The 11,855-nt window shown below is 48.3% G+C and overlaps 5 protein-coding genes and 1 non-coding gene across 6 annotated transcripts; 3 read left to right on the top strand and 3 right to left on the bottom strand.

Annotated features, from left to right (window-relative positions):
- Positions 1 to 394: 394 nt before the first annotated feature.
- LTR84_001548 (uncharacterized protein) lies at positions 395 to 1,654 on the top strand (the record flags this gene model as incomplete). The annotated part of the gene is made up of 2 exons (XM_064845171.1): positions 395 to 1,489; positions 1,541 to 1,654. 2 exons carry the CDS (start codon positions 395 to 397, stop codon positions 1,652 to 1,654), a joined length of 1,209 nt encoding a protein of 402 aa, XP_064707429.1.
- Positions 1,655 to 2,793: 1,139 nt separating this feature from the next.
- LTR84_001547 lies at positions 2,794 to 2,911 on the top strand. Its single transcript has one exon. It is a non-coding gene; the product is annotated as a tRNA-Ser (tRNA).
- Positions 2,912 to 4,094: 1,183 nt separating this feature from the next.
- LTR84_001546 (uncharacterized protein) lies at positions 4,095 to 5,173 on the bottom strand (the record flags this gene model as incomplete). The annotated part of the gene is made up of 2 exons (XM_064845170.1): positions 4,095 to 4,341; positions 4,389 to 5,173. 2 exons carry the CDS (start codon positions 5,171 to 5,173, stop codon positions 4,095 to 4,097), a joined length of 1,032 nt encoding a protein of 343 aa, XP_064707428.1.
- An 813-nt stretch (positions 5,174 to 5,986) lies between these two features.
- LTR84_001545 (uncharacterized protein) lies at positions 5,987 to 6,583 on the top strand (the record flags this gene model as incomplete). Its single annotated transcript, XM_064845169.1, has 1 exon — positions 5,987 to 6,583. One exon carries the CDS (start codon positions 5,987 to 5,989, stop codon positions 6,581 to 6,583), a length of 597 nt encoding a protein of 198 aa, XP_064707427.1.
- Positions 6,584 to 6,715: 132 nt separating this feature from the next.
- LTR84_001544 (uncharacterized protein) lies at positions 6,716 to 7,402 on the bottom strand (the record flags this gene model as incomplete). Its single annotated transcript, XM_064845168.1, has 1 exon — positions 6,716 to 7,402. The coding sequence occupies one exon, from the start codon at positions 7,400 to 7,402 to the stop codon at positions 6,716 to 6,718; it is 687 nt and encodes a 228-aa protein (XP_064707426.1).
- Positions 7,403 to 8,113: 711 nt separating this feature from the next.
- Positions 8,114 to 9,322, bottom strand: LTR84_001543 (uncharacterized protein; the record flags this gene model as incomplete). The annotated part of the gene is made up of 1 exon (XM_064845167.1): positions 8,114 to 9,322. One exon carries the CDS (start codon positions 9,320 to 9,322, stop codon positions 8,114 to 8,116), a length of 1,209 nt encoding a protein of 402 aa, XP_064707425.1.
- Positions 9,323 to 11,855: the final 2,533 nt, after the last annotated feature.

Here is an 11,855-nt window from a genome sequence, read left to right as displayed (position 1 = left end):
TTCTTTTTGTACCACTACCGGCTACAAGCGCATATAATGAATATCCGGCCTCTGACGCAACTCGAGATATGATTCGAAAAGTATGTTTCTCGTAGAAGAAGTGATTGTGGCTCTCAAATGGAGGTCACCGGACCAGTGTTTCTGGCCTGACCGATATCCGATGCCGTGCGCCGTCTCCGTGCAGCGTGCAGCGTGCTCCTGGGTTGCCAAAATTTCAACGTTAGTGAGCTAGTGTCTTGGATTGCATTAACTCAACCGTCACTCAAATGGCATAAAGTACTTCGGGCGTTCCCATCGGTGAGTGTGTACGCGATTCAGTTTTGGAATTTTCCAATCTTCTTCATTTCATCACACAGTCCTCATTTCCTGGCTTCAATTCTCCATAGTAAGAAAGATGGGGTCCATGCCGCCCTCATTATTCTCTTCACTCCCGGAAGTCGCCAAGGATGAAGTGTTCAGTCTGATGGCACAATACCACGCAGACACAGATCCAAATCGCGTGAACTTGGGCGCTGGAGTGTATTGCTGCGACGAGGGCAAGTCCTGGCCTTTGAGAGTGGTCGGTCAAGTTGAGAAGAATCTCCACGAGCTGCAAGATATCGGCCGACATGACTACTTGGCCATCGAAGGGGACCCAAGGTTCCTGGCCGTTGCGCGCGACTTGCTTTTCTCTTCTGCTTTTGAATCGGAAGACGACCTACGACGATCAACCGACTCCCGCATCGTCTCCGTCCAGACAATCTCCGGCACAGGTGCCAATCATATCGGCGCTCGATTCTTGGCTGAGAATCTTCGTCCGCGTCGTGTCTGGTTGTCAAATCCTACCTGGGCGAATCATCACGCGATCTGGGAGTCTGTAGGTGTGCCTGTACGAGAATATCCTTACTACAACAAGGACAGTCGAACACTCGACTTTGATGCCATGATAGCCACGCTGGAACGAGAAGCACAGTCCGAAGACGTGATTGTTCTCCATGCCTGCGCCCATAACCCGACTGGTATCGATCCTTCGCACGATCAGTGGATGGCTATTGCAGAACTCTGCCAAAGAAAACAACTATTCCCCTTCTTCGACAGTGCATATCAAGGGTTCGCCTCTGGAAGTCCCGTGCAGGACGCTTGGGCTGTCTGCCACTTCTATGGTCTACAACCGCCCGTGGAGATGTGTGTGGCGCAATCTTTCTCCAAGAACTTCGGCCTTTATGGTCAGCGAGCTGGCGCGTTCCATTTGGTCATGAATGACCCTTCTTATGCGGCCCGAGATACTGTCCTTGCGAATCTATCACACCTCATTCGATCGGAATACTCTGTTTCCCCGCGATATGGCTCCACAATCATCAAGACCGTTTTGGAGAGCAAGTCGTTGTCGAAGGAATGGTTGGCCGATCTGAAAACCATTAGTGGTCGCATCAAGTCGATGAGAGCTGCGCTTTATGATGAGCTTTGTCGTCTGAAGACTCCGGGGTCGTGGGTTCATATCGTTGACCAGGTATGTTGCCGCTTGATCATTGTTGAGCAATTCATTCTAACATATAAGTAGATCGGCATGTTCTCCTACACCGGCCTGAGCGCAACTGAAGTGGAGATCCTTCGGAAACAGTTTCACATTTATATGCTTTCTTCTGGACGGATATCGGTCGCAGGACGTGAGTAAACGTATTTGGGAGTAACAAGGATATGCCACTAATGATTTCAGTCAACACCAGAAACGTGCGATATGTTGCGTCAGCCATTCATGCATTACGAACAAGTGACTCTCACACTTGAGGCAAAGCCAACGTATCGACGATGCGATGTACGATTACTGGGTTTCTCGGTATTTATACCAGAGAGAAACTGCTTATTCGAGCATGAGTAGATATCACCTACTAAGCTTGAGACCAAGACGCTCTCCTCAATGTGAAATGGCCGTCGGAATATCGATAGCGTGGCATTCACAATATTCGAAAGTGAATTGTAGATGCGGCCAGTGCAGTGGGAGCGCCTTCAAAAACACCTGGATATGCCTGCGAGCACATGGGAGCTCCCATTGATCACAGCGGCCCTTCATTGGAAATTGGGTCTTTGAAGCCGACCATTCAAGGAGACTGGATTCAACATTCCATTTCGAGTGCATGAGCTGTCTACCTCAGGTGACTAAGTCACTCTGTAGACTCATCGGAAAGACGTCGGCGTTGTCAAAGAATTCTACTCAGCACAGACAGATATTGGCCTGGAGTAAAGGGTCTCGGCGGGAAGTGTGCAGGCCTGTTGTCCTCATGACTCCAGGCTGAGCCTCCATGGAAAACGTTGAAGCGGTTCGGCGGAGGACATTGAACTCACAAGCAGAGATTGTACTCTTAGGTTTTCCTGTCCTGAAATGTAAATAACAATACCATAACCATTACTGTCTGGACCCGTGAGCTGGGATCTGCACGGTATCCTCTGGCTTTGTTTCAAGTATCCAACCTCCTCACAATTGCAAGTCTCACTGGCAGTCATAGTCGTGCAGTTGAGCCTGAGTGCATTGAGATGTAAATGAAACTTATAATTTGCCAGTCCGATCACAACATGATGATGGGGGGCACCCAGGGGGTATCGGAGATATGTTAGGGCGAGGCATCATCACGTGGGCGGGGAAACCTCCTTGGAGTTGCACATGGGCTTGGGCGTGCGGGGAAGGCAATTTAGCACATGCACTCCGAAATACTTCACTTTCACCACTTTGCAAAACAACAATATGTATCAAACAATATGAAATTCAGCCATAAATCACCCAGGAGATTTATTCAGCTTGCCTGATGGAAGAAAGAAGATGCGATGGCCGAGCGGTCTAAGGCGATTGACTAGAACTAGTTATCTGCTTCGGTAGACTACTGTGTTGGTATATCAATTCTCTTCGGAGGCGCAGGTTCAAATCCTGCTCGCATCGATCAATTTTTGGCTTTCTGGCTCTCCAATCAATTGTTTTTTGTTGTGAGGGTGTTGTGTGGACGTGGGATGTATTTGAGTAGGTGGGGGTGAGAGGACGGAGTGGGAAAACGCCGACTTCAAACTGACAGAGCAAATCAAATGTCACGGTAGCTGGAGGACGAGCAGGACGAGCAGCAGATGCGTTTACTCTATTTTTCATTCTTTTTATTCAAAGGGTGGGCCAGCTTTATGAGGGAAGTAGGGAGATGACAAGGCTGGCACTATAGAAAGGTATATATCGCAACCACGAAGCATTCTCTCTTCGTGATCATCCATCTTTTTTCATTGTCAATCTTTGAATCGTTGGTCAAAACCGATACCCCGCTCATACTTTGTTTTGTCTGCCATTCAAGTATGCTTCGGCCCACCAGATAGCAGTACACATTGCGGTGTAGCCTATAGACCTGAACGACGTTGGGTATGAGTTTAACTACGCGAAGGTTATAAACAAAATCCATTCGTCAAAGAGATCATTCAAGCAACACAACGTGTCGCCACTGGTGAGAGCAAACAGCACAAGCAATCAGGTCGTTTGGCCGCAATTACACCAGCATATACAGCCGGCCTATAAAAGAGGCCTAAGGATGAGACAAGGTTGGTTTTTGAACAACATAAAGAAGAACACATCTTCGAAACTCTCTTCATCTTCAATCAGACATCTTAGATTTCACAGACAACAAGATCCTCCACTCTATTCACTCTTCAGCCCCACCCAGGGCTCAGTCCACATCTATTCCTCTCCTACAAATAGCAACTCATTGACGTCAAGATGCCCAGACAGATTGTGTATGTGAATGCCGACGACCTCAGACACTACGATCACTATGTCCTACTCCGAGTTGGTGGTAGGATTCGAGCGGTCGACGAGCGCGGAATTCGTCGAAATATCATATACCTTGAAGACGACGACTATTTTGACAGGGAACATCGAGAGGACCGGAGGTAAAGTGGAGGAGTAGGCCCAACTTGGACATTCGCTAACACCAAACCAGAGACTACTACGATGAAGACCGGCGAACCCCTCTTGTCCAAGTCATCGTGAATAATGTTTGTTGTGAAGGGGGTGGACGTCGTGGTGGACGCAGGAGATATCATCGTTAACTGGGAGGGTTGAAGAGAAGACGCCAATAATGTTCGAGTGATCACGAAGTTGGCAATATCACCTTGTTCTCGTCGGGAACCACCTCTTCATCACCATGATACTCCCTTTTTTGCTTTAGCATCCAGGAATAAACATCAAGGTTATTGTACGCTGCCGTCCAACTGTCGTGCATCAGGTCTGAATATCTCGTGAATATGACTTCCTTGGCACCTGCCTCTGTCAAGGTCTCAACCATCTGTTCGGAAGCCCGTAATGGGATCACATCATCCAAATCACCGTGGTGGACCCTACCATGTCAGTGTCAATTCCAAGTTATCGACCTAAACAAACGTACCATTGCGGGACATGCTTGATTAGACCAGCTCTCAATCGATCTCCTCCACCACAGATGGGCATGAGGCTTGCAAACCTGTTGGGCGAGTGTATTCCGAGTTCCCATGTCCCATACCCACCCATACTGAATCCGGTGACATGAATTCGATCCAGATCGACCTGATATCGTTCTACAACTTCATCCAGGAGAGCCGACAAGATCGATGCATTCCATCCATATCCCCACTCCATGTTCAACGACGGTGTCACAGTGATGAAGTTCTCAGCCACCATCGTACAGACATCTGGACTAACAGGATCGACAGACTTGTCTCCTTGCTTAGTCTGCCTGCTCTGTCTCAATCTTTGGGCTAGAGGTATCGATATCGTGGGCGAGGCGTTTTTAGGGTCTGCTTTCAGTTTGTCATAGCAGAGAATTATTTTAGGTATTCCATGTCTGATAGATGCTAACGACTCATTCTTGCCTCGCTGAGACTCGCCCGCGCCATGCAGGAAAAGAATCAAAGGCCACTTTTTGCTTTCTTCTCCCCCATAAGCAGGCGGTAAGGACACAAAATGTTCATATCCAAATGGAGCATTCGAGGTCCTCTGATCATAAAACCTGAAGTCGATATTCTCAGTCCTCGAGTATGGATGTCCCGGGTCCTTTGGTTCGTTATTTTGGTTCGGTTTAGCCATGACCGTGTGAGGAACATTCTTGGGGCCGCGACGAGCTTTGTGAAAATCATGTAGAGCATTTGGATTTTCCGAGGGGTCTCCTCGGACAAATCGTCCGCTTCTCTTCATGATCAATTGCGACTAGTCATTCAGGTACGAAATTATGAGGAACGAGAGAGCCTATGAGTGTGAGGATCAATGCTCCCTTTCTTGTCGAATCGACGATCGACCAGATATTCCGGAGGAGTATTCCGATTGGTGCGACCCCGAAATCTACCGACTTACAACTAGCTCATATGCATGGCGAAACATCCTACAGGTAATTTGATACCAAGACAGATATACTTGTCTTGGAATTAATGAAAGATGGGAGTTTCAGGTACGAATCAAGGTTTGAAATAACAATCGAGAAAAGAGGACGCACATCAAATACAGCCTTGGATTTTACTTGCGACTGTGCTCATCAATGTGGTAGAGGACCATCAAGCATATCTCGGTGAAGATGAATAATGAGATGAAGACCTATCCCGAGTGTTGCTCAGAAACCGCAAGGACCGCAATATATTCAAGTTGTAAAGGAATTCGGAGCAAGGCCGAGGTAATCCAATGAAGCTAGCGTGGATAGGCCACTATCGTTATCACTCCCGTGAATTACGTCGTTGGAACCACAGCACCAGAGTAGAAGTTGTCTGCAGTTTCAAGTTGGTGCAGGTCACCAAATAGACTCTCCCATATCACCACTTCTGGCCCGTTTCTACACAGGAAATTCTGGGGGCAAATCTTCAGTCATCTGAAGATGATGCCGCAGAGATGGGGAATTCTCAGAGCTCGAATAAGATCTCTGCACAAGACAGGTGGAACTTCACATCCCTCTCTCACACCCCACATCCTCCTGCGTCCTTGTGCTGACATGACCTCCATTCTTCAAGGGCAATCCTGGATATGAAAAATCAACGAGACAAACTACGTCAATATCAGAAACGAATCACCGTCATCACGACACGCGAAACCGAGATCGCGCGCGAGTGCCTCGCGAAAGGCGATAAAGCCAAAGCACTCCTCGCACTCCGACGGAAGAAATACCAAGAGTCGCTACTCTCCAAGACAGACTCCCAACTGGAACAATTGGAGAAGTTGACGAGTAGCGTTGAGTTTGCGCAGGTTCAAAAGGATGTCGTGTTTGGTCTTCAACAGGGTACACAAGTACTCAACATGATTCACAAGGAGATGGGCGGGTTGGAGGGCGTGGAGAAAATGATGGCCGACACGGAGGAAGCGAGACGATATCAAGAGGAGATCAGTGAGGCTCTGGCGGGACAGATGTCCAACGAGGATGAAGACGAAGTCGAGGATGAACTCGAAGCCATGGAGAGGGAAGTGAGCGGCGTGGCGGCCCTTCCCAATGCGCCAAACAAGACAATCGTGGGAGAAGGTGTCTTGCCTGAAGTTCCCAAGACGGAGCTGGAATTGGAGCAAGACCGTGTGCAGAAACAGAAAGAAAGGGCAAAACAGAGAAGGATTGCGATGGAGGCTTCGTGATCCTATTTCCAGATGTGGATGTACTTTTTGTTCCTTTTAGCGCACGCGATTGCTCAATTTTATCTTACAAGCGGCAAAGTGATTCGTAGCAAGCGAGAGACCAGTACATATGAGGGTCCTATCCCACTTCCATCATTGTCCTGGCATAGAATGGGTCGCATTCGTCAATCCCTGGATGACCTTGTGGTCCTTTGGATTGGCTGCCGCTTCATAGAGTACACTGACTGGTTCACGATTCAACGTCATGAAATCTCCTTTGAACCCCAGATAACTGACACTGGTCACATCCTCGCTTCCTCCAGAATGGTTATCCTCGAAGAAAAGATTGATCGACGTGGTACCGTTCCAGAGAGCCCGATTTAGAGGGATGTCTGCCACCTCACTACTTCTGGGTAGGACGATAGTCTGGGTCGGCTTGAGATCAGACGCGGTACTGAAGTCCATGTCATCTCTGTTGCGGAACAATTTGAGAGTCTGAGGAGCCGAATCCGAGTCGGATGTGCGGATGAGAATCGAGTACAATTTGCAAGATCCCGCAAATGGGATATGCATCAAGAGTTGCTCGTCTGCGTCACTCTCGAGTGTTGGTTGGTCGTTCAATCTCTCGTCCCATGTCTTCTGCACTATTCCGGCGCCTGATCGTGGTTCAGCCTCGTTGAGGGTTCTGATGCTTTCGAAACCAATTTGTTTGTAGAGGTTTGACTGGAGAGCCGGCTCCAAGTCGTGAGAATGATCGTGATCTCCATGTCCATGTCCATGCCCATGCCCACCATGGGAATGATCATGGCCGTGACTATGATCATGATGATGTGAAGACATTTTGCTGTTGGTCTGGAAGTTCGTTCTGGTTTGAACAATCAATTGGTCACAGGTTTTGGGACATATCCAGCATTTCCGTTTCTCCTCGAGGCGGAGGCCACGTAGCAGACGATCTACGCGAAAATTCAATTCTTTCGCAGGTTGATTGTGATTCGAGATGGAGGACAGCCTTTAGTTGAGGACGATAGTAGTGGCGAGAGTAGTTAATCAGCTTAGGCATTTCGCACCTATTTGCCCCACTAAATAAATAGAGGGGCGCTAAAAGCTTAGTTAAAGCACTCTGTTCCTTTCCATCTCATTAACTGCGTTATCTAACGACCTGGTTCCTTTCATTATCATGCTATTTATGTGGGTATCTAGTTATAGTTACCGGACCTTAGGAAATTATCCCTCCCAAGGCCTTTCCACAGCAGTCAGCCCTAGATATCTATACTAGGTTTCACGAATAGGCTAAGGTGCTTCAGTTGCGTCGAGCGGTGAACTTCAATGAGATAACCGCCTTGGCCTCCCGATCTCTCATTGAGCACCAAGCTGGTGAACTGTACCTATGACATTATTTGTTCATGGTCGAATCCCATTGAGCGAGCAAAATCTGGAGAGCCGATGTATTCTTCGTAGATGTATGGTCAAAAAAGAGTGAGAGGATTCTAGTTAAGAGGAGAGAGCTAACCACTGCATTCAATCTCTGGATCATCACCCATTTGGCTATTGCTACCCCTTCCATTCAGCGCGTTTGCGATAGATATCCCGACGGAACGTCTGTTTCAGTATTTCTATTGCAGGTATGTCCACTGGCAGAGCAGACTGTACGGCACCAACACCACAAAGATCATTCTTGCGATCAATGAACCATGTGAGTGTCACACCTCCTCCCCACGACAACGTATGCTCCCCATACCAGCCTTCACTGTCCTGCAATGTTACGATCCCGCCCAGACCATATCCAATCTTGATTTCGCGTCCCACTCCAAGACGAAAAAAGTCACCAAGTGGGCTAGACAAAGCAGCTTGTTGGCCTGCCGCCGCATTGGTGGAAAGATGGTTCCTAAACATATCGTCGACCGTTGAAGGTGTGAGTAGCTTGCCATCGTTGGCCAGTATCGAATGCAACACTTTGATGTAGTCGGCACCTGTCATGTAAAGACCATGGCCACCAAAATCACCTTGACTGCGCTTGTTCATATCTCCAGTACCCCCTGCCACAGCCATACCCAGACCTTCGGGATCTTGTGGGTTCAGATCAACGAGACGTGCACGTAGATCTTCGCGCGTGACCGGCCAGAATGATGCATCCTCGATATTCAATGGCTCAAAAATTCGCACTTTTATGTGCTCACCAAGTGTTTGGCCTGTTGCGCGCTCAATGATTTTACCAGTCCAGTCCAGTCCTGGGCCATATAGCCACCCATCGCCTGGCTGAAAGCTGAGTGGGTATCCAAAGGCCTCTTCTACTCCTCGTAGCACACCCTCCTGAGAAGCACTGAATTTCTCGCTCCATTTCATTAAGTCCGGGTTCAAGAATTCGTAGGCGAGGCCGGAGCTGTGAGTAAGTAGCATTTCCAGTGTGATGGGCCGAGTTGATGGTTCGAGCAAAGGAGTTTCGCCGTCCTCAGAGAATCCGGTGATGACCTGTCTGGAAGCTAGATCTGGAGCGATTAGTGATATGTCACCGTCAAGTGTCAATATCCCATCTTCGATACATTGCAGTGCCGCAATGGTGGTGATTAGCTTGGTTGCTGAAGCCAGCCATAGAACATCATCCAGCTGCTGTGGGCGTTTCTCCCCAGTTGGTAGGGTCCGTGTTCCAAGGGCGTTCTTATAAATAAAATCGCCTTTCGTGTCCATCGCACATAAGACAACACCGTTGATTTTTCCAGCATCGATAGCCTCTTGATAAGTTGTATCAATATCTGCAGCCATCTCCAAGTATATTATTTTTCAAGCTTTCGTACAATCGTCACTCCTCGGTGTTGTATGATTCGAATGCTGAGCTCACAGCGGTCGTAATGCGGAGGCTGCGAATTAAGAGGGGCAATATTCAGTAGCCGCTTCGCAACGTGATTCCTCAACTGATATCCCGAGCTGGCACGGTTTTTGCGAAAGCCAATGATAGAGAGCGATGCCGCATGGATCCTTTTCAAGAACTTAATCTCAAATAACCACGAATAAGACTGTTTTCGGGAGGTCCATCTCTGGCTCTGAGTCACGATCGCCGTTGGAGACGAAGGAAATACGAGACACCCTCAAGACGATGATCCCTTGCTAACGTGCCGTGTTCGACGTGCAACCTAGTTCAGTGGCCGTTCTTGCAGTCTTTGCCAATGGATTGGGGTATAGGAACATAGTTGGAGCATATCAAGGAAAAAGTCCGTCCGGTTCCTAGCGTAGGTTGGTCCATCCTCCCAGCTTCGGTCATAGACATAGCCATAGCTCTGGTCGGACGTGTTGCTGCGCTTGATTCCCTTCTGCATAGGGCAGATCGGCACGACCCAAGACAAGTAGGCATGTTGCCGTATTGCATAACACCGGGTGAGCATATCGGCGAGTGTCCATTATGATAGACTTCAAACCACAGTCACCCGTTGGATGAAGCCCCTGTTCTTATTGATTCATGATGTGCATCGTCCTAAGAACTTCTGGCATAGAGAGAACCAAGCACGTGAAGCCACCGCTGGGATCTATTGCACACTGTATTTTGGATAGTGGGAAGACTGGCAATTAGCACAAGGACAATAGCAAGTCTTGATCACAGTCTTCTGGCAATAGAATTGTAGGCATCATTCGTGCCCCTGAATAGCTTCAGCCCTGTGCTAGTTAAATCCTCCCCTTCGCGTAGGGCTTCCCGTCCTTGGCAGATATGCTTCTCGGCGCTCCTTCTCGGCGCAAGCACCACATTTATTTCGCATCGCATCCTCCTTTCTTCTTTCTCTCTTTCATTCTCACATCATCAAGCTCACAACGCGCTCTCATCACCCTTTCATATCTGTGTGCAATGGACGGCAACGGTATGTAGTGGGATTGCAAAGCTCTCACAGGGTCTCCAAGGCTTGAATCTTGGTTTTGCCATTCAAGTCATGGACTCTCCATCTCAGAAACTTCCCTCTCATCTTCCAACAGCGATTCTCGGACACTGAATCTTTGTTCAAAGATTGAACAAGTGATGAAAAGCAATACCTGACGCTTGAGGATCCCCCGGGTGACTTCAGGTTGAGTCACTTCACAATGAGTCTCATGCGGTGCCTGGATCGCTTGGGACCTTGCTTTATTCTTGACAACGTGGTTTTCGCACAGTTATGTTCAAGAAGATCCTGGCCTCTTGACAGCAGTCAAACATTCAGACTGATGAGATCTTGGACAAGCTTGCTTATGTGTTCAACCTGAATTAAAGCCAACCACAAATCCACAGAGGGAAAGCTGGACAATCGATGAATCGAAAATCGTGGAGCGGAGCTGCCGATAGCACTGATATACCTGATGCCTGAGTTCATCCTCCTCGTCTTCTTCCAATGACACACCCCGCCTTAAATTTCCAGCACTTACTCGCACTTCAAGATCAACAAACCTCCCAGTTCTGCAGTAACAATTGAATTATCTTGGCCCTTGATAGAGGTCACCATGTCAGGCCAATAAAACTCTAACTGGTGTGAGACCTGGGCAGTTCCTGAAGAGGGTGCTCTTCTCGAACAGAAACGTATCGATCAATACGTTCATGAAAATCTTTCTCTCTGTCTCCTCTCGAACGTGGTGACTCCGAGTCTGAATCTCAAGCTCAAGCTCAAGCTCCTGAATCTGAAGGTCCATCAGACGCGATCCTTATCCTTGTTACACTTCTCGTGAAAGTGGACATGGCTACAAAGCCGGCAATCTCAACAAGTGGTGTCTGAAGAATTTCATCCCTATCTTGGACTTCAAGCTCGAATGGATCTGTGGCTTCCAAGAAACAAGTCGGAATCTGAAGAACGGTACATCGGAGACGGTCCAAGTTACTGGCAGGAACAGGATCGTCTTGCCAACGCCGAAAGACATCAATAAACCACAGAGAGACGGTAAAGTAGGTCATGTACGACAAGATTTGATGTCTCACGGTGTTGTGGTAATTCTTGGCTTCTCTTGGATACAGATACCCTAGAGCGGTCATCGGAAAAAATGGCTCAGATCATTTGATGCAGACGTGATACCTATGCCACGATTTTCTGGCATACAGCGGCGAATGCGTCTGCGGAGGTGCTACTGGCAACGCCAGACACAAATTGACGTTGGCGGTCGCCAGGGTATTCGAAAGCCAGGATGGTAATCGTCCAGTTTCCCGGACAGAAACTGGTCATCATCAGAATGTAGCCAAGCGCACGCTTTGTGAAACACCCTGGCCTTGATGGTTACCAAGCTCGACTTGCCGCCATTCCGAAGGGATAGCGAAGATTTGGCAGAGGCTGAGGCTCGCCCTGTCTTCATT

Source organism: Exophiala bonariae (genome assembly GCF_035927105.1).
Source record: "Exophiala bonariae strain CCFEE 5792 chromosome Unknown scaffold_10, whole genome shotgun sequence".
In the NCBI taxonomy this organism is placed as follows: domain Eukaryota; kingdom Fungi; phylum Ascomycota; class Eurotiomycetes; order Chaetothyriales; family Herpotrichiellaceae; genus Exophiala; species Exophiala bonariae.
This window is presented reverse-complemented; position numbering and strand designations above follow the sequence as displayed.